Source organism: Acanthopagrus latus, chromosome 17 (assembly GCF_904848185.1).
Source record: "Acanthopagrus latus isolate v.2019 chromosome 17, fAcaLat1.1, whole genome shotgun sequence".
NCBI classification, from domain to species: domain Eukaryota; kingdom Metazoa; phylum Chordata; class Actinopteri; order Spariformes; family Sparidae; genus Acanthopagrus; species Acanthopagrus latus.
The window spans coordinates 11288808-11310498 of NC_051055.1; the positions used below are offsets into that span (position 1 = coordinate 11288808).

Consider the following 21691-nt stretch of genomic DNA (forward strand, 5'->3'; position numbering starts at 1 on the left):
AGTGTAGCTGCGAGCTACAAACACCTTCCAGTGCGGACAGACAATATGCCTGATGAATGTTCTTTTTCTAGCCACCACTTGGCTCTTAGGGTCAACAGTTTTAGTACGTGTGGATTTCACCATAATTCTATTGATGAAAAGATCTTATATTTAGGATCCTAAATGGAGAAGATATTGAGCTCTGAGGAGTTATGGCCAGGCATGTAGTGGAGATTAATCCCATCTAAACTCAATTTACCCACCATTGTATTTGAAATAGAGTGATTCCCAGCTATCTGGTCCAGCATAAATTTTTATGGCAATATTTCACACTCTACCCTCTAGTGCTATCAGATTAAAGGAAATTAAGCAAGAATTAGAAGCATCAACTAAACTAAAAGGCCTTTTAGGGGTCGGTGTTGCAAAATTTGCATTTGCTATAAACAAGGGCTGTCCTGAATACCATTATTTAGGGTTAGGGTTAGCTCCGGAGCATTGGTAGCGATCAACAGCAAATATTTGAAGAATGTCTGAAAATAGAAAATAAATATATAACCGGCAATTTTGATATTGTGGAGGGCTGCCAAAAATAAATTAATGGGAAACCCTGTTGTATGCACTTTCTGTGAGAACAGCTATTTTGGAGTTCGCCTTGGTTAATGGTCCACATTTAGCAAAAACAAGAATCAAACAAACAAGCATAAAAATCCCCAAATTTAAAACCAAATGAATATCCAAATAGTGTTCCCAGTGTTCTGGTCCAGCTCCACTATAAACACTGTGATACTTGCATTGGACAGCTGTTTCAGTGTAGCTATGCACCTTGTATCTTTCCCTATCAAGTGATAGAGATTGTAAATGAATAATACTGCTTTTTTCCTGGAAGTAAAAATGACCACGAATCTGTAGTCAGACACTAGTTTACCCCCTTCATCACCCTCCTGCTACAGTACCAACTCCTGAAAGCACCACTTAGCCAGAGTGCCTTGCAGCTACTGATTTAAACTCCACGGAGAAACCCTTTTGGGCGGATCAACTTGATGTTTCAGTAACGCCGGGCCATCCTCCGAATTCACAGCGCATTGCCCTTTTCATCATGGAAACACTTCATTTCTGTATGGCGCCTGAGCGTGTTAAACTACATATGGGGAATGAATTCGAGTAACTTTTGAAGCACTGCACTCCGTCAGTCGTCCCTCTGTGTTCGCCCATGTCTAACTGGCAGAGATGAGGGAAAATGAGGGAAATGCAAGCGACAAGACAGTTGTATTGGATCCCCAATTAGGAGGTACCACACACAGAGATCAACCTGCGTTTGTTCGCTCAAGCAGGTGCTCAAACACACGCACGGCCCTCCGACGGCGCACGCGGAACATGCACATATACACTCACAAACATCCTGGAGAGATGTATAGACGATGCGCGTCGAGGGGGATGGGGGCTGGTTTGGCAGCGTGGCTCAGTCGACATCAAACAGCGAGCATCCACAGGCTGACGGTGTTCCTCAAGGAAATGAAAACACAGATCTGATGCTGTGAGGGCCCTCTGAGGACTGCCATTAACACTTCACACACATAGCCAGGGTAAGCGCACACTCCGTCAAGCCTGCCAAAACTGGGTGCTCCGAGTCTCGCGCTGACATTCCTTGAATCTCGACAGTCTGGAAAACACTGTCACTTTCGCGGGTCTTACTGTTCTTTGTGAACCGCGTTTCTTGTTGGGGGAAAGAAAATATTGTCTGAAATGGAAAGGCTTCTAGAGAGTTTCTGTGTGCTGGAGGAAGACACGTAAGTTGTCCTCAAAGGATCGTCATAGTGAAAGTCAGTTTGTCAGGTGAACCCTCTCACCAGCACAACCCCCGACAGATGCTGTAGAAAAGCCATCTTCTCTGGCTTAGCACTGTGTTGTTGAGCTCTGTAGCATTTCTGTGCAGCCAAATAAAATAGAGAATTCAAGGCTAGCCAGCTACTCCTTTTTGGCAGTTTTATGTCCTAATTTAGATACAACTCCAGCTCCCAAAAAAGTTGGAAAGCTGTAGAAGCTGTTCCCGAGCCCACGTAGTAATATCCTTTACACGATCGTGTGCTTCACGATGTGGTGAACGTCGCCCCATCCTTGATTTTGAAGTGCTAAGCCTTTAGAGGATGCCCCTTTCATACCCGATCTTGATACCATCACCTGCTTCTAATCAACCTGTTTACCCGTGGAATGTTGCAAACCATTACACAACTCTTCCCAGTCTTTTGTTGGTCCTGTCCCAACTGGTTTGAATCATGTTACCAGCTTCAAATTGAGAATAAACACATATTTACAAAAATCAAAGAAGTTGATGAGGGAAAATATAAAATACACTGGGTTTGCAGTGTTTGAAATTGAGCGTATGTCAACAGGGATTAGCAGCTTCTCACATTTTGTTTTGTCTTACACAGCATCTATTTTGGATTGGGGTTTGGACAAGTGTTGGCTAAAGTCACAAACTACAGGAATTTGGATTTTTTTTTATTTCAAAACCTGAAAACAAACAACGCAGAAAGAGTGAAATAATTTCATTATTACTCAAAGTATCTGTAATTATATAGTTACGCAGTGGTGGAAAGTTACATTTCTGAAATATTACTCAATATACAGTTAAAATACTGCTATGAGAATATGAATAAATATATTAGGGTATTTTTCTCAAACGTAGGTTAGAGTGTTAGTTACTTTTGAACCGATGTTGAATGCATTATCAATAGCAGGTATTAAATCAAAGGGCTTTCTGTTTCTCCAAATCTTTGTATTACATTATTCCCGACTCCTGCTCTGTTCTGCTCAGTGGTCATGGTCACCTCTCCAAACCCGCGCCTGCTGCAGAGTGGTTTTTTATTGGCTAATTTGTGATGGGAGTGCCTTATTGGCTACAAAAACGCAGATCAAAGTTTTAGATATTGATTGAAATTATATTCAGTATTTGTTACAAGAAAGAAACCACAACATATCACCGTCAACAAAGTAATTAAATAAATGGAATCAATTTTCAAGCCCTCATCTGAACATAGTAGCTGCTATTTATTAAGGATACACTCAAAGTACAAGGACCCAAAAATGACTGATTTGAGGAGCTGTAACTGTTTACCCACACCCTGCAGTTATGTGATCATACAGTTTTAATAAAGATATAGTATCTAGAATTAGTCATGTTCTATAAACATCAGCTCTGTTATGCACAGGGAATCAGGATGATCGGAACCAGGATTCATCCTGGTGAAGTGAAGTGTCATCCTGATGGGACTAATGATGGCAAACATTGTGGAACTGGGAAGAGAGGAAATACACGCAGATTAAACATAAACCCTCAGCTGCATGTCATCCTGTATATATATAATGACACGAACCACTGCTGGAGCATCCTTCTATTTATAATTCCGGGAGGAGAAGCGTTTGGTTACGGCTCCACAGAGCTGTGGTTTTCAACCCTTTTGTCAAGCTTGTTGGAAAAATTGCTCCACTGTTGCTTCACACCTCGTTACGGACTCTTTAGTCATGATGAACAGCCAATGGAAACAAATGACACACTCAGATGCTTCTCGTAACCTGTTCACTCCGTGTTTCTTTGGCACCAATGGAAGGTAATGGAATAAGGAAGTGCTAACCCTAACCATCTGGTTCTTTGTGGTCCTCTGTCGGTATGTCGTAAGTATTTCACTAGTTTTCATGAGTGTCTGCTTTGTCACTGCCTCTGGGTCAAGAGCAGGTCGATGTTATTTCGACTTGCTTCCAGGCCTCAGCTGGAATCGGTGAACGGGTTCCAGTCAGAACAGAACAGGACATTCTGCTCTTTATTCTTATTCCACTCTCCCCTCAACCTCCTAACTGCACCATCTGATCTAATATCAATACTTTCCTCTATTTCTTCAGCACAATAGCACATTGTTGCGGCTGTCTGGATAAAATGGAATTTTACCACTGAATCCAGTCCAGAGCGAGACACCATTTTGAGAGGCGCAGTGTTGTGGTAATTTAACATTTCCCCAAGGCCATGGCGTCATCCCTCCACTCTCCTCTCCTCTCCTACCCCCCCGTTGTTTTTTTTAAGTCCGGCCAGATTGTGTAACTGGAGTGAGAGCAGGTGGATTTCTCCCCTTACATCACACACATCAATCTGATGATAACACATACACACACGGCGACATGTTAAACACACGCCATATTTGTTTTCCACTTGGAGAAAACAACTGACGAGTGTGAACATATTTTTTGGGGGGGGGGATTCATAATGCATCGAGCCAGGTTACTTCTCTCTCTCTCTCTCTCTCTCTCTCTCTCTCTCTCACACATGCAGATGCACACATGCACATACACACACACACACACACACGTGCACACATACACACACACACACACACACACACACACACACACACACACACAAATGACAAAAACAGTCTGGAAATGTTTCACTTTTCTGTCGGGAAAAACAACCTGCCCAAACATCAGTGGTGCGTTAGATCAGTGTCATGCATTCAAACTCCACACACACACACACACACACACACACGTACACTAGTAAGGAATCACACCCACACAAGTATTTGTATGCTCAAATATGTGTCCAGGCACATTCACTCGCACATCCACTGAAGATGTTTACACTCATACGCTCGCACACACACACACCAACACAAACCAAGTTTGATTCACAGTGAGGCAGAAGTCAACAAAGATCCAGGCATTGCCAGATGATGTGTGTAGTGTGTGATTACTGCTCTGGTGTTTTTTGATCTGCGATGTAGCCTCGCGTGTGTGCCTGCATGTGTGTTTGTCTTTGCGTATATGCGTGGGCGATTAGTCCTGCCTTGTTCTCTCGGTGTGTTTTTCTTACGTCTGCTCCCCTAACCGCCGGCCAGAGACCTTGTTTAGATAGATAGATAGATAGATAGATAGATACTTTATTGATCCCGGAGGAAATTCAAGGTTTTTTTTTTTTTTTTTTAGATAGATAAATTTACCAGATAGATGTTTACCAGCAGCCGCGGCTTTGTGAGAAAAAAAAAAAAAACAACCAGAGAAACATTTGATTTCGTCGCAATCGGCTTGATTCGTAAATACCCCCCAAATATCTTGCGTGGTGTGGAAATTTGTTTTTTTAAAACACAAGCACTGTTATTTTTTTTTTCTCTACCAATTTCCAGATCATAAGCTGCTCAGCTGTCGTGTTACGTGTGATAGCAGCCTTTTAAAGCCTTTTCTTTCTCTCTTTATTTCTCACGTCTCCTGTCCCAGTAGAGTTTGATTTGAGGCTGTCAGGCGGGCTGGTCTCTGTTCTCTTCTTCTTCTCACTGACAGAAGCAGTTGGCTGACAGAGACTCTCCTGATGGTGACAACTAAATGATCTCTTCTTTATTAAACACCTCTTACTATCTCTCTATCGCTCCCTGACTACCTCGCTTCCTCCTCGCCTTCAGTCTCTCTTTTTATCTTTTGACTGACTGCTCTCCCTCTCCTCGTCGTATTTCTCAGTCCTCCGAGTCCCCCCCCCCTCCCTCCCGCCGCCTTTTTTCTTTCACCCTCTCGGCTCACAACCTCCCACACTGTATCTCCTATCGTTTCGGTCTCCCTCCCGGTTGTCTCGTTTTTTGTTTTTTTAAAGGTTTGTTTTTTTTTTCTCTGGAAAGGAAGAGTAAAAAACTTCCCATCCCTCACCTGTGGCCATCAGCCAGTCAGCTAGCCAGTCAGCCAGCTTGTCAGTCTGTCAATCTGCTTGATAGTCACTCAGCCAGCCAGTCAGTCACTGTGCAGCAGTGTTAAAACATTAATTAAAAGTCTCATCCACAGAGCCAGGCAGAGATCCAGGCTGATCTCAGCGATCCAAGCTTTCTGTCTCAGCCTTTTTTCCTCTTTCTCGCTCCCTGCCTTGCTCGCTCTTCCTCTCTCATCTCTCCTCACCTCCTCAGCCTCCTCTCTCAGTTTTCTGTCCATTTCGCGCTCATCTCTCTCTCCAGGAGGACCGAAAGATGGCACTGATAAGAAACATTATTAACTCCTTTCTGAGAACAGAGAGCTGGAGGATTGGGATGGAAGGGGAAATAAGGGAAGAAGACAAAGAGAGAGGCAGAGGTGTCAAATGTAAGAAAGAGAGTAAGGTAGCGAAACGGACAGGAGACATTAAAGGTTGGCAGAGGGAACAGATAGAAAGAAGTATGGAGGTTGTCTGTCTCTGTTATGGGCCCTCCAAGCAGAGCTGGGTGCCATACAGATGTCTGGTTATTATCATCATTTATGAGACAGTACTGTCTGTGTTCTGAGGCCTCAGGGTGGGATTTGAAACAGATAGGGGCAGAATGGATAGATAGACAGCATAGATAGACATTTTTTACTGTGATGAAGTCTCCTGCAGACACCCCGAAAAACTGTGTTCTGGTCAAACTGTGTTCTTTTCTGTGTCCCTTTTTTGAAAAAAAAAAAAAAAAAAAAAAAAAAAATTACAGTTGCACCAAAAAACAGACACCAGAAAACAAAATAGACACTACTTTGTTCCACTAAGGCACACTGCTGTAAAATGCTAATGCTTGCAGAGCAACATGCTCACAGTGACAACGCTGTTGTGCCATGTAGAAACAATGATTGCCACATAACCATCAGCATGTTAGCATGCTTACATTAAAACGTTTTACTTCATGCTGGTAATGGAAAATATGTAAAAATTGTATATTTACATTTCATCCTCTGGGGACCATTCATGTCCGTACATGTCTTGGCAATGCATCCATGAGATCTTCTAGTCTTGTCTTAAATCTTGGAGTAACAGTCTGTTGCTGACAGCCTGATATCGCCACCTGTCTTCGCATAAAATCTCAACTTATTAATATCTCTCCAGATGCTGAAGGAGATGTGTTATGCTTTTACTTTTTATTCCATTCCTTCTGTGTTTTATATGGTTCTTTCTCATGTAAAAGGTCTTGAAATTTAAAAGGCTCCAAGTCCAGTGGAAGCTCCTTTCTCCCACAGAAAACACTGCTCCTGAAACACCTCGTCAGTCTTGCTTTATTTCCATGACATCACGCTACATCACCATGTCACACATTTGCATAATTTATGCCTACCAGCTGATTTGCCTGGTAAGAATGAACTTAGTACAGCTGCTCTGTTGTTGTTAGCGCTGCTGAATCAGGCATGTGTGAGCTGGCCAATCAGAGCAGACTAGGAATTCAGGAAGGGGACACTTAAGACAGAAGCTAAAACAGAGCGCTTTAGAGAGCGGGTGAATGCAGTGCTGCAACACTGAACAGTATGACAAAACTGATGTGTTTTTCAAGCATTAAAGCATGTAAACCTGAGCATGTGTCTCCTCTTAGATAAATGATTCAGCGACTAATCAGTGTTTCATCTTTTGTTTTTACAGATATGGAAAGATTGTGTCCACAAAGGCCATCCTTGACAAGAACACCAATCAATGCAAAGGTGAGTGAGAAAAACAATTGACTTTATTCATCTTGTTTATCCGTAGCCCTACAAAGTTACCCTATACAGCAACTCACAAACTCAGATTTCAGTGTGGGAAACATCAATTGAGAATTGATGACACTTGGCAGCACACAATCAGGCCAATCAGTGTGTGCTGAGGAACGGTTTTGTGCTTTTTTTTGCATCACCAATTAATCAATGCCCAGTGGTTTTCACAACTGGCTGAAAAAAGGCTTTCAACAAACAGTGTGACATCAGTTTGAAACAAATGACTTGTGTGAGCCACCCACAACGTCCATGTGTTCGCCTCTTGTGTGTTGCTATGCGGTAAGGCTCTGCGTTTTTACACCGTGTACATACTCACAATGTTGACTGCCATATTGACCATGTCATTCTTTAATCTATCTAAATGATGTACTGCTAGAGTACCTTGATTTTGTATTACTGTTCTATGAGGATGATTTCAGGATCGCACACTAATGATACTCAGAGTCAAGCAGCTTTTGAAAGCAAGATGTTTGCATTGTTGTCATTGGCCAAATCAAAATGGAGAACACCATACAATAGCCACAATTCGTTCCAGAAAGCCTCTGTGGTGGACGAGGCTCACTCGAGTGTCTTCTGATGAGAGTCTGCCTGATTGTTGGAGTGGTCTGAACAAAGCACTAATCAATATGATTGTAGTCGTCTGCTTTTGAAGAGGCACACAAGAGCATGTGTTCAGCATGATTGCTGCTCATCTGCCAAAGGCGGTACTCAAAAGGTATCCTGACATGGTTCAGGACAACAGCACGGGTGCCCTGTAATCAGCGTATCACCGGCGATGGTATGATTGAGGGAAAAGCCAGTCTGATTGATGACAGTAGCAGAGATGTTAACGTGAATTCTAAGACCCCGTCTGCTGTGATTGTTAAAGATAAAATATTTTGAGTAAATGATCGCAGTCCAGCCTGTCTTAACATTGTAAACGGAACATCCCCCTAAAAACTTCTGCTACAGTTTTTATCTCGACTCCGTCTAATTTGCCGGTTATAAAAATCCTAAAAAACTTTATCATTCCAGTACCTGCTTCGGCATCACCTAATCAAATATGGCTTTGAGCTCTGAAAGCATATTGAAATGCCTGTCCTGACATCATTACAGCATAGCCAAAGGGAAGGCAGAAAATTCTATAAACCCGGTGATAATTATCAGTTATTCTTCCATTTTCTCAGCTCATTAATTTTTTTTTTCATTGGCGTTACTTGAAATAGGGTTTTAAAAACCTGATTCAGTACAGCCTCAGCGCACCAGTTCAAGATTATTATGTTTGTCAATTACAGCTTTGTGCGTCTTTTTAGTGTGATTTACAAAATCGAAAACAACATCTGTTTTATTCAGGATCACATTACATCTGAGCAGGACATTTACATTCACTGCTTACAAACTAATCATAACCAAACTTAATCTCCTTTAATTTTATTACTTAACACCACCAACAAACAGATCCAGTTGAAAAGTAGCAAGTGTTGCCTGTGGAGCCAAAGCATGATATAGTGTTTTCCTCTGTGCTGTAAAGGTCCATTTTTGTCTAAAAGAGTTAAAAGTACATCAGTGAGTCAGCCTGGCTGACATGTTCCTTCATTACCATGGAAATCAGTACATTGGTTCATTTTGAGTAATTCCCTGCAGAGTTCAGCTGCCATAAATACTCCTGCTCCTTTTTAAGTAATGTTTTCTCAAAACTACAGCTCCCAGCTGTTTGAGGCAATTACCAGCGACAATACCTGTGTGACCTGTGAGATTCACTGCCTCACATTTGTTTTAAAGGACCAATGCTTTTTTTTTTTTTTTTGGCTATTCTCATTGGATTCTGTTGACAAATTAGAAATTCATCTTTTTCCTTATTTTGACTGTCTGTGTGGACCGTGCATTTGCAACCCAGCACTGATGACACAGAGAAAAAAGGTATGAAAATGTAAGTTTAGGCAGGAACCTGGTGTAGTATAAACAGAACCTTTTTAAATCAGATATAAAAAGGTCACTGAATAAAATTTGATTCCCGTTCTAATAATGCAAGTAAAAGGACATGACTGTGATTTGATAGGGCAGCAGGTGACAGCCTGGTTTAAAGGGAATTCATTTTCAACCAGCTTTGTATCATTATAATATAAATGGTATATGCAAATAAACATTGTTACACTTCCCCGCCATCTGTCTAGGGCTGTGATCAGACTTACAGGTTGTACTTTCATATTTTTGTATTTCTGCCTTCGTGGATGCTAAGAGTCTAATAATTGCATCAAGAGCGGAGCGGATCAGAAACTCAGATCCAACTGTTAAATGAGGCAATGATGATCAAACACAGACAAGCCAAAACCAAGCACCAGCAGGAGCGTTTAGTTTTCCCGGCCCAGTGCATTCTGGTTATTGTAGGTTTTCTACCTTTGGAAGAGATATTGAATACCACAGCTCCTTTTCTCTGTTTTATCTGGTCATGTCACACCATTTAAAAAAAAAAAATTAAAAAAAAAATGTGTGAAACTTTCTACAGCATAGATAGCAGACTTCTATGAAAACACCTTTTCCAGCAGTCGAATACTTCTTTAATCACATTCAGTCACATTTTAAGGGCTAACGTGGGCGAACCAAAAAATCAATAGAGAGCAGAAGTTTGAATTTGTGGCTGGATGAGTCACCTGTGATGGTGCACAGCTGCAGGAATGAGCCATTTGTATGAGTGGATATAAATCATATGTTTTTAATGTTGTTCTCTTTTCTTTTATTTCTGTCTGCTCTGATTGTTTACTTCCCTTTAGCTGAGAAGTAAATCAAACCCAGGTAGAGTTTTGGTGTCCTCTGTGAAAGCAGTGAGTCTGTTTGTGAGTGAATAGAAGGGCAAGTCTTGGCATTGGGTCTGGCACCGTACTGTGCAGCATATATTCCAGGAGAGGCCTTTCTGAATATTAAACATTAGAGTGACTGTTTCAAAGTCCAACCCAATACTTTCAGCTATACATTTATGCATATTATTTAATGCGCAGAATGCTGAATGAAGCAGCTGTAGCAGCATAGGCCATTTTACAGGCTCTGGCTCCCATCAGCAATTTCACTGCTTGTGATGTAGACTTCATACATCTCTTAGCCCGTTGTTAACTCACAATGAAGGAGTTTCATTATCAGTCGGCCATTAGAATGCCTTACAACCGGATAAGTGTTGGTTTGATTGCAGAGGCATTCAGTGGGGACAAGATAAGTGCTTAGCGTGACTAAGAGAGTACAAATTGGCACAAAGAGTTCTCTTGGAGAGGGAGGGATGGATGGGTGGAGGCACGGGAGGTGGAGGGAGGGAGGAAGGGAGGGGGTAAAAATAACCTGGGGCTGACAGAAAGAGGAAGGGGACCCTTGGAAACTGATGATTTAGCACACAGCCTCGTCTTTTCAGGAAGATGTTGCGGAAGAAAGAGAGAGAGGTAGAGAGCGTGAGAGACTAGAAGACAGGTAGATAAATAGGCTTCCTGCTTTGCAGCCTGCAGGGACAGTATTCGATCAGGTGGTGTACAGCTGTTGTCATGTGACAGCCTTGTGATCCCAATTTCACCAATGCTTTATTTCTTTCAAATAATGTTTCTACGTATGTTTCATATATATCTATATCTATGTCTATATCTATATATATATATATTGAGAGAGAGATATATATAGATATGCATTAAAAAAACTTTACCAAGTAATTGTTTAATTAGTTGCCATTTTAGCAAACAAAGAAATCCAAACTTTTCCATTCTCCACTGACATAATGTAAAGATATTCTTTGTAAAGTCCTCTGCTTTGTAGCGGGCTCAATGTTAAGTACCCTGACAGTTTTCTAGTTAGCAGCGTGGGAGCTCTGGGGGAGGGAGAGGGCACAGAGCACAGGATGGAGGAAGGAAGGGAGAGGAAACCTCTTTAGATTGTAAAGGATTTCCATTTCCCAAAGACAAGCGCCCTCCCTCTCGCCGTCTCCATGTCTCCTGCCTTTTCTCCGCCTCCCTCCCTCTCCCTTTGCTCATCTCCTTCTCCTCTCTCTCTCTCACTGCCTGCCACTCTCTCCCTGCCTCTCCCCCATTCCTCCTTCGCTCCATCTCTCATTTTCCCTCTGCACTCGGTTAGCCCATTCTAATGGCCCAAGGCCAGGAACTCTGGGAGCTCAGGAGATTAGATGGGAGCTAGGGGTGTGTGTGTATCTGTGTGTATCTGTGTGCGTATGTGTGATAGAGAGAGTACTCATGTTTATCTGTGCTTCAACCTGTGTCTATGAGCGCATATGAGTGTGTATCGTGTGTGTGTGTGTGTGTGTGCTTCTTGGTAAATGTTTTTTTTTTTTTTTTTCCATTCACGAGCGGAATATTTGTCAGGCTTGACTGAGCAAGATGAGTTTTCATCTCTGTGACATCATAAGGCCACAGATGGGTGGGACAGGGCACAAATGAGACGGATTATATAACTCAGAGATATTATTTTCACTCTGCTGTTCTGTTCTCATGCTTATCACCGTGCTCAGAAGAGTGATCCCTTACATGCACATGAGATGAGATTTCACCGAATTTAAGAGGGTAGGTTTTTAGTGCGCAGATGATATTAAAGACGTAAAAATTACAAGGTGGGTGGAAGCGCGGCATAGTGATTTGAGAGGCTGTCCGGCAGCTTGAAAGGCAGGCTTTTGCCCACAGAGTGAAGTGTCCTTGAGGAAGACAATGAATCTGCACCAACTCCTGGGGTGTGTGCTGTATCGCTAATACTTAACCTCTGAACTCCATGGGAGAGAGGGGCGAATAAATGTTCAGAAAACACAGATCTCTCCCTGAGTGATGAATGCAGTCAAAGCAAATGGTGAATTTCAAGGCTATCGCACCAAACTAGTCAATGAGATGTGCACTTGGAGGGAAAAATGTCTCCATCATTCATGCGTCTAGAGCGGTGAATGATGTGACATATTTTCCTGGCTGAGCCATCTTCACATATCTGAACTAACTACAATGTGCAGGGCCAAGCTGGATTACATGCCAACATCTACAACAATTCAATATTTTATGAGGAGATCATGTACAAGGCTCCTGAGGTGTGGACTCATTTTTCTCGTACCATAATACTGAGGACACATCTGATATGAGCCACACAGTTGATCGGTAAATCACTGCAAACAGAGCAGCTCCAAGAAGTGGTGCTTGGTTACATTCCAGATTAAAGTCTCAAGCCTCTAGTTTGATGGCCGCGAAGTGGCGCAATCTGACGAACAATCTAGGTGGTATATTTTCACTCTACACAATCTCCAGCTAGCACCATACAGAAAGTTGAATGTGTGCAAATATGCACATGCTGAAGTCATCAGGAATACATACAGTACTCAGTTGCAGAGTAATATACTGAGTTCTTAATATTTTAAGGTATTCTAGTTATGATATAAGTTACATAAAATTGATTCAAAATCATTTTAAGGGATGGAACAGACTGTTTGGTGTCACCCTCTTTAACTTATCTTTGTAAAAAAGTCGAACCTTTTACATCCTGGTTAGATCTACATCCTCCCAGATTAAGCTGTTGCACTCAGTGGTTGGACTGTGTTCTGAGTCAACAAATAGAGCTTGACTCTGTGTTTACATTTATGATGCTCACATGCTGTTAGAGTCGATCGACAGTGTTTACCTGATGGTGCGCTTTTTTAATGTGAAGGTGCCGACCATATCATCATCACCGTCTTGTTGCCGCTGTTTATAGTCACCCTGAGGCAATTAGATAAATGCGCTCAGAATTATTTCCCTGGATGTTTAGTGGTTTATGTATGTATGTTTATACATTAAATCGATGTATATATGTTTGAGGTTTGTGTTCTGTAGCAGGAAGGGCTTGCAGGCTTTCGTTTCGTTATGTAACCCTGTGTTGTATAATGACAAATAAATCACCCTGAACCTGCAACTTTAAACGTAGATATGTTTAACAAGGCCAGAGTTAATGAAGTCAAGTAAAATTAAATGGTTTAATGCAGACCTGCTGTGTCACAGAGCCCCCTGCTGCACTTGTAACACCAAAACATAATAATCCATGATCAGTTTCATACTACAACGAAGGATGACATGGAAGTGTTACAATGAAATACTTAACATGTAAGCCTCCCAAAAAAGTGTCAAGGTGTTGTCTTAGATGCTATATATATATATATATATATATATATATATATATATATATATATATATATATATATATATATATATATATATATATATATATATATATATATATATATATATGTATATATGTTGAAGCGGATGTAACTCAATGATGCTTTGAAATTGTACTTAAAATTATGTTTAATTACTTTTGTTTTATTCCATACATTGTTCGTCCTTGTCAAAACCTGATGCCTACATTACCCATAAGGCAATTCAAACAGCAATGGTTCGGTCAGAGATTCGGGTGCAGCCCAGGTAGTACTCTGTTGGAGCTGTAAACAGATTTTGACATGTATAATTGGTGGAGCGCGCCCTAAAGCACCTGCTTTATCATTAGAGTCGCTCTATTTCAACAACCGTGTGCATTACCGATAATGTTGAACAACTGCCATCAAACAAAAGGCTTCTGTTTGGGCTGGTGCTGATTGAATTATGCATTATGAATTGTGTTTTCGGTTTCATTTTCTCACTAATTACACGAGCCGTCCACGGTTGAACAAACACCCATTAGTTAAAGTGTGAAATATGAGATGTGAAACTTTTCAAATTTCTCTGGAATAAAATGAAAGCATCTCGCCGGGCTAATGATGAATACTGTATGTTTGTGCATTCTCGATTAGCTCAACTGTTTTGGTGTGGCCCTAATTAGATAAATATAGATCGAAAAAAGAAATCGTGAGTGCATGTGCGAGCATGCCTGCATGTATTTAGGAATCTGCTTTCCTCAGCTCGTGAGTGTATCCATGCCTGTCTGTCGTGTTTGTCAAAGTCATTAATGTGTGCATGTTACATGTGTACATACCCCAGTAAGAGCTCGCCTGTCTGCTTGTGTTATCCTATTTTGGCTAAATTATGGGTTTCTCATTAGCAACAGTATAAATATTTGTGTGTGCCGTACATATCTTGCTGTGAAAGCAGCTTGCTGCCTTTGAACAATAAAAACTCATCTGCTTATCAGCAAAACAGAGCGGGGCTCCAAATCCTGGAAAAGACCAACAGACAAGAACAGATGTTAGGATGGAGTGTGTGTGTTTGCGTGTGTGTGTATGTGTTTGTGTGTGTGTGTGTGTGTGAGAGAGAGAGAGAGAGAGAGAGTAGTAGTATTCCCTCATTCTTAACATGTTTACATTTAGGATTGTAATGGGGAGGCTTTTGAAATGTGGATCATTTAATTGTGTTAACACGCGGCCCACTCAAAACTACAGCTGGAATTTCAAAGCTGCTGTGCTTTCCGGAAATTTCTCCCATTGGCAGTGTGTCAATGTCTCTCTTTTATTAGTCTCTCATATAAACACGCAGTCTGAGCCATTCTCGCACTGAAAGTCTCTCAGTTTTGCTCACACACACCACAGACACACACACTCGCACGCAAGCTGTCATTCACACTGCAGACGGGTGCGTCTCTTTGTGCCTCCCTTTTTGTCTTATTTGACATCTCTTTCCCGCCCCACCCATGTGACCCACTAAAACAGGGTGTATTTCTGAAAGTAGAGATTGATATGTGTGTGTTCAGACCTTTTGTCTTTCCGGGGCTTCCTGTTGGGCCCGACCTAGATCGCCAGAGTGGTAACAATTTGACAGAGGCACTGCGCACACACATGCAAGCGCACAGAAAATGACGTCCGTTTTATGGCAGTAAAAATTGACTGATGCTCGCTCTTTTTGTGTCTTTATTTCTTTAAACGCGGCTCTGAATCACTTTAATCGCTGCGTTAACTGTAGGGGATTTTTCTTGGTGTCACTGGTGCAGCGCCGTGCGCTGTTGACCACCACTATAGGAACCCTATGTTGTGGCAGATTTACTGTGGCTCGGGGGACAAAATGAGCTCATGTACAATTGCAGCGGGATATTAAATGTCAAACAATAGGAGGCCGGTAGATGTTGCACGTAAAACCGGAGAAGTCTTTCAGCGTTGAGTCATTATACACGTTGTATAACGTATATCTGGATGGCGAGCGAGCCATTAGTGCGCCGAAAGACGGAGTCATTAGAAATCACAGACATGGTTTCATTAAAAAGAGCCGCTGTACATGGAAACTTGCGCAGACATTAGAGGATCTTTTTGGCTCATAAACAAGATGGCAAGAGTTACTGTTATGACACCAATTCTGTTGATGTTCTGTGCTAAAACACATTTAATGGAGGAACTAGCAGCTTTCATTAGATACGTGACCTGACTTGATTCTGACACATTTGCAGGATTTATGCAGTGTTCGAAACAACACATGGGCTTGGATCTCTGACAGGCATTAGCGCTGGCTGTTTTTGGCCTCGGTAATATTCAGAATGTTAACCGATACTCTTCCCCTCCCCCCCCCCTTTTCTCTTCTCTCCTGTGTTGTCTGTGTGCTCAGGCTACGGCTTTGTGGACTTTGACAGCCCTGCAGCGGCCCAGAAGGCTGTGGCCTCGCTCAAAGCCAGCGGAGTTCAGGCGCAGATGGCGAAGGTAAGCCCCCACCGCCCCGCTTTGCTCGTTGTTATCGAGGTGTTTTTTTTTCTCGCGGCGTTATCCTCCCAGGTGGACTCAGCCACTGTCTGGAGAAGGGCTGACGGCGTTAGCGGGGACGATAAAGATGGGGGGGTGATGGCAGATGTGCGGTCATAATAACAACGGTGACAACAGTAGTGTGATGATGATAATCACGGTAACGACCGATGTATGTCGGTTACGCTTTTTACATTGATTCAGTGTGAGACTGATAGGTGCAGCTTTGATTAAGCCAATGATGAGATTATTGATTGAGTCCATATGGAGTTATTGATTAACGACTATGGCCATGATGAGATTATTGATCAAATCCCAGAAAAGATAGTAGAAAGGACAGAGAGGATGATTGAGTTTCCTGTCTTTCAATATTCTATCTTTCTTTCTTTTTTTTTTTGGTCTTTGTTTCACCTGTTTGCTCCTCGTGTATTTTCCTCTCAGATGCTAATAATCATCCAGGTGTGCGCGCGTTTGTGTGTAGCTGGCAGTTGTGTTGCAACATGCCGCGGCAAAACATGTGGGCCTAACCAGCACAATCACATTATCCTTCAATGTGTGCGAGAGACAGAAACTGAATAGCCTGCCTTCTCTTTCAGATTCATTAAAGCTGTATCGCCACATACTTCCTTTTATAAATGAGAGACGAGTGCAATTAAAATGGGCCAGTCTTCAGGCACCAGGAGCATCCCATTGAATTAAACAGCAGCAAGCCTCTGAGCCACCTTTGCCTCGCTCTTCTATTAAACCTCTTTTCATTAGACTTCCATCTCTTATTTTGTTCCTAACTGCTCAGGGGGGCATTTTGAAGCGCAGTGTTGATGTGTTTAGCTGTTATTAAAGAGAGAAGAACCCTCGACTCCTTGGAGATTGAGTTTTCCGGAGGGATGGAATGGAGGGCAAGGAGTCAATTCCAAATGAAATTACACAGACTTCTTACTGTTTCATGAACTAATTATGCGCAGAGAGCTGCTGATGTCCCAGCTAACTTTCCCGAATCGGGGTGCAATGAGAAAGTCAGACTCGAAACCTCTGATGTTGGATTTCCGGCTGGAGCCTCTAACGTTTCGTAAGATGAGCGGCTTAATTGGGGTTTGACAAAATCTTGGTTTTAACTCATTCAGCACCAATTAGACTCACAAATTCCATGCCCCCCACTCTGCACACCCTTTCTAAGAGTACACTGAGGCTTTGTAGGTTAGCTGGGACAGAAACTTCTGTTCTTAGTTATAATCGGCAAAAGAGTTGGAAGCTTTTCCTCCAAAGACAGCAGTAAGTTGGTGACAGAGAAAGAAAAAAAAGACATGAGTCGCTTTTGTGAAAGAGGGATGAGACATCTAACAAAAGGTGGATATTGATTATTTTTGGAAGAGGGGAGGGTTGAATAAAGGTTTGGAGAGAGCTGTTTTGATCTGACGCTGGACATCAACACGGAGCCTGTAGTGGACTGAAAAGCTGGGACCAGAACGAATGTCCTCATGGGATCTAATCAATCCACAAGGTCGCTGGGGGCACACAGGGGAGGGATTAGCAATAGTTTTAGCGTTAGTAGTATTAAGTCGATAAAGTTGCCAACCTCGATCTTCATGACTGAATGATGCAATGCACCAGTCGCTCTAAGAAAGACGATAAGTGGCCTGTTAGTGCAAGGTATCATGAACGGGAATGTAGTGGATAAATATAAAACTAGCCAAGCAAGCAAGCCATGTGTTCAACTTCACAACCAACTCCACATCACTTCAACTTTGGAAAGATTAGACCTGTTAATAATATGATATGATGATAAAAAATAATAGCTGGCCTGGGATGATATTCCATGATACTTTCATTAATCTTTAAAATTACCTCTACCTCTATCAAAGTGCTATAAGTCGCACACCTTCAGTAAATGCATACACTGAAGCATATACATACACTGAAATGAAATGAAATAAATAATAATAATAATAATAATAATATAAAAAGGAGCACATTTCAGACAACATATATGCTGATTCCCATCGGCCCATCGGCCGCTGAGGAACATATTTGACGGACTTTTGACAGGAGAGCCTGTATCCTTGAATAGCAGGGAGGAAGCAGAGACTGTAACCCTTCCCCTGGTTGTCCATGGCCTCAGATGTACCTGTACCTGTGGTTGTCTTTGCTGGTGAAACCATTTAGCTGTTGCATCTTTTAATCGGGGGGTTATGGCAGCGTGAAAGCTCTGTCAGGTAGAAATAGCACACACTGAGCTCAGTCTCTTTTCCGCTTCTCTGCAGTCACACTTAAAAACCCGAATATCATCAGTTATCCGCATCTCACATTGTTAACACCTGAGGTTTTTTTTTCACAGTTATCACAAAGAAGGCTATTATCTAAAACTGAGAGCAAGGTTATGAAGAGATCTCACTCAAATCTTAGTCTGAGTCAGGGGCCTTGATTTACAATAATTTTCTGTGTTGATACCATAAAACAAATCAAAATTAAACAATTTCATCACACCTGAGAGCTCATAGCTAGTGTCATCTACATTTAATTGAAATCTCCAAACATATTGACTTTATTGGGCCTGAAGAGTGTCGACAGGACATCAGAAAAGAGCCCTTTCTTCCAGGAGGAAATCTACCTTCGAAAAATAGAGAGGGTTATCATTTGAAGGAGGAGAAAATTCTGATAATGCTCAAACGTAGTTGCAGGGTCACTGCTTTGCCCAGACATCCTTGATCTGTGTAGTGTGGATTAAACTGGAGCCTGGCACTGTTCAATGATTGGGACACACTTCTCTGTTCGCTGCCAAATTTCAGTTCAAACCATAAAAGTCTAAGTTCTCAGACTGGAAGTAGTCATTAAGCATGAAGAACTTCTTTTCAGTGAACACTGATTGGATGCACCATCCTTCTGTCCTGCTTGCTTCGTGCCCTGGGCAGCAGAATGAGAGGATTCCTTCCACAAAGCTTCAGCAGGATTGGATTGGAAAGTGATCATTTCATCGGCTGCAATGGGGCAAACTAGTCTACGCCAGAAATGTTGGAAAGTTCCCTCAAGTGCAGATTCATGACGCTGCCAAATCTCCAGAGCTACCTCAAACTTGTAGTCTGCATAAGGCTTCAGTTTATTCTGTACAGTGTTGTATTTTTTCTCCACTTGCTTGAACAGATCTGAACAGATTGTGGAATACAGGGAAAGGATTGCTACCCGAGGCCTCAGTGTGTCTGGTCAGGAACATGAATACTTTCAGTACGACCCTTGCCCCTATCATTTAGTTCTATCCCTGTGGTTTTGTGTGTTCATGCCAAGTGGCAAAGTGTCTCAATTCTTGTTGAGATAGAGGGGCAGGATGAAGTGTTAGGACTACATGGTCCTTCAAACGGAGGTTTTTCAGAGGCACACTTCAGACCAAGGGTTATGAGAACGCTGTTATTTCAATGTATGGTGTTCCTTTTATCTTTTTTCATCGATCACTACTGTTTGCTGATGTCTCGGTAACTTGCTAGCATTTTGTTTATATTGCTGATTTGTGCATGACAGTCCTGCATTTTCACATATTTCAATGTTGCATCTCACCCCTAAGTGATATATGATAATTTCTATCCAGCAGTGAAGATGCTGCAGTGATTACTGCTCCTCTATTATCAGTGAGGACTGGCCAGGTATGAGCACAGGTTGTTAATGTTAGCCTATAAAGCACCGCTAGTGGCCAGATAATGAAACTGTGCTCTTTTTAATTTGGTGATTTAATTGATAGCAGGAAGTTGTGAACGAAAAGCAAGCGTCCGCGCTTTTCTGTCTCCGCAAGATGAATGGGAAATGACATTTTGATGACACCGGGGTTGCCACAGTAACGCCAGAGAAAGCACAGCTGACGACCCGTAGAGTAGTGACAGTGACAAAGAGGTATAAAATCATACGTCCCCGACGTGCAGGTACGTTGTTAAGAGCAGATTCAGCAACCACATAAATGTACACCCAACAGAAAGTAATTAACAAGCAGTTTCAAAGACAAACACAGGCTCAGTCCTGCTGCGTTGCACATTATGTGAGGGATGTGTCGGGGTGTGTGTGTGTGTGTGTGTGTGTGTGTGTGTGTGTGTGTGCTGAGGCTATGCTCGGGGCGAGAAGTTCAGAGTAGCTTAAAAGTCCAAATGCAGGAGCTGTGTGCCTCACAGTGTGCTGTGAGAGGTCTGGAAACTCAACTGCCATCCTCAGAGTTAACCGTGATTAAAGCGACTTCCTGACATTACCCGTGAATTAATTAAATCACGTTGAAGCAAGATCACGCTGTTTGTGTGTATATAATAGCATTCACTGAGAGAAACCTTTATCCATTAAACCCTGCAGCCCGCGCTGACATCTCCTTTGTGATAGGTGCATGTTTTGGTTGTGAAATAAACGAGAAAATACAGCAAGCCGAGATGTGAAGAAGGCGTGCGTGCGTGCGTGCGTGCGTGCGTGTGTGCGTGCATGCGTGTGTGTCAGTGTGTGTCCTACACTCACTTCCTCAGTCTTCTTGGTAATTACTGTTGACCTGAAAGATGATTACTGCTACAGCTGTACTCCCCCTCTCTCTTGCCTGCTCACTCACAGTTAGTTTCTCTGTCTCCCTGCCTCATTCTCACTTTCTCTCGTTGTAAGTGTATCTGTAGTACATTCACACTTTAGTCAACCCCACGCTTAAACTGCTTCCATTACACGGAACCCAGTAGAACTTTACACAGGTGTGTGATGTGGGTGGGTGTGCGTGCGCGTGCTTTTTATTGTGTTTCACTTTACTTTTTTAAAACACTTGCACCGACATGAACCCAGTTGTATGCCGGACTAAAATTAAAAGTAAAATTATCGTGCATTAAAATTCATGTCGGGAGCTACTTTAACTGTGCAATCACGAAAACATCCGCTCTGCTATGCATAAGAGCGCTGTGTCCCGGCGTGCGTGTGTGTGTGTGTGTCTGTGTGTGTACAATAACAGTTACAGAGGACCAAGGTCACTATGCTAATTAGAGAGATGGTACCACTGGCAGTGACACTTCACACCTCCCTCCCTTTCTTCTTCTCTCCTCCACTTTGTCCTTGGCACCTCTCGCCTTTTCTTTCCCCCTTTTCTGTCTCTCTCTTCTTTTTTAGCCCCCACCCCCCCCACCCCCCCACCCTTTTTTTGGCCTAGTTCGTTCTCTTCATCTAACTCCCCTCCACCCCCACACCCACCCAACCTCCTCCTCTTCTTTTCTCCTCTTTATTTTTCTCACTCTTTCCTCACTCTCTTTATGTGTTCGGGTGTGTGTGTCTGCGTGTGAGGCGCCTGTGTGTTTGTCTGCAGCAGGTGCTGCAATGCCTCCTCCAGAGTCATTAGTTACAGGGTTGAGTGAGGACAGAGAGTGAAGGATAGAGAGAGAGAGAGGAGGTGGGGGTCTGTGTGGGTTGAGAGAGGATGGCTTGGTGTGACGAGAAAGAAGGGAGAGGAGTCACACGCGCACGCACACACACACTCGCACACACACAAACACACAACGTGAACTCTGTTGCATGACTGTCATTTATCAACCCTGATTAAACCCTTGGGTTAGTCCAGTTGTGTTCCTTCTTTCTTTCTTTCCTCCGTCTTGCGTGTGTGCCTGATAA

The 21691-nt window shown here is 42.5% G+C and overlaps 1 protein-coding gene across 2 annotated transcripts in view; it reads left to right on the forward strand.

The window, feature by feature from the left end:
• LOC119006498 (RNA-binding motif, single-stranded-interacting protein 3-like) overlaps positions 1–21691 on the forward strand; it is a 132580-nt gene that overhangs the window by 43322 nt on the left and 67567 nt on the right. For both annotated transcript variants that reach the window (XM_037075253.1, XM_037075254.1), the window contains exons 3-4: positions 7361–7419; positions 15966–16057. In XM_037075253.1, coding sequence (XP_036931148.1) covers positions 7361–7419; positions 15966–16057 — 151 coding nt within the window. The remainder of the gene's footprint in view (positions 1–7360; positions 7420–15965; positions 16058–21691) is intronic.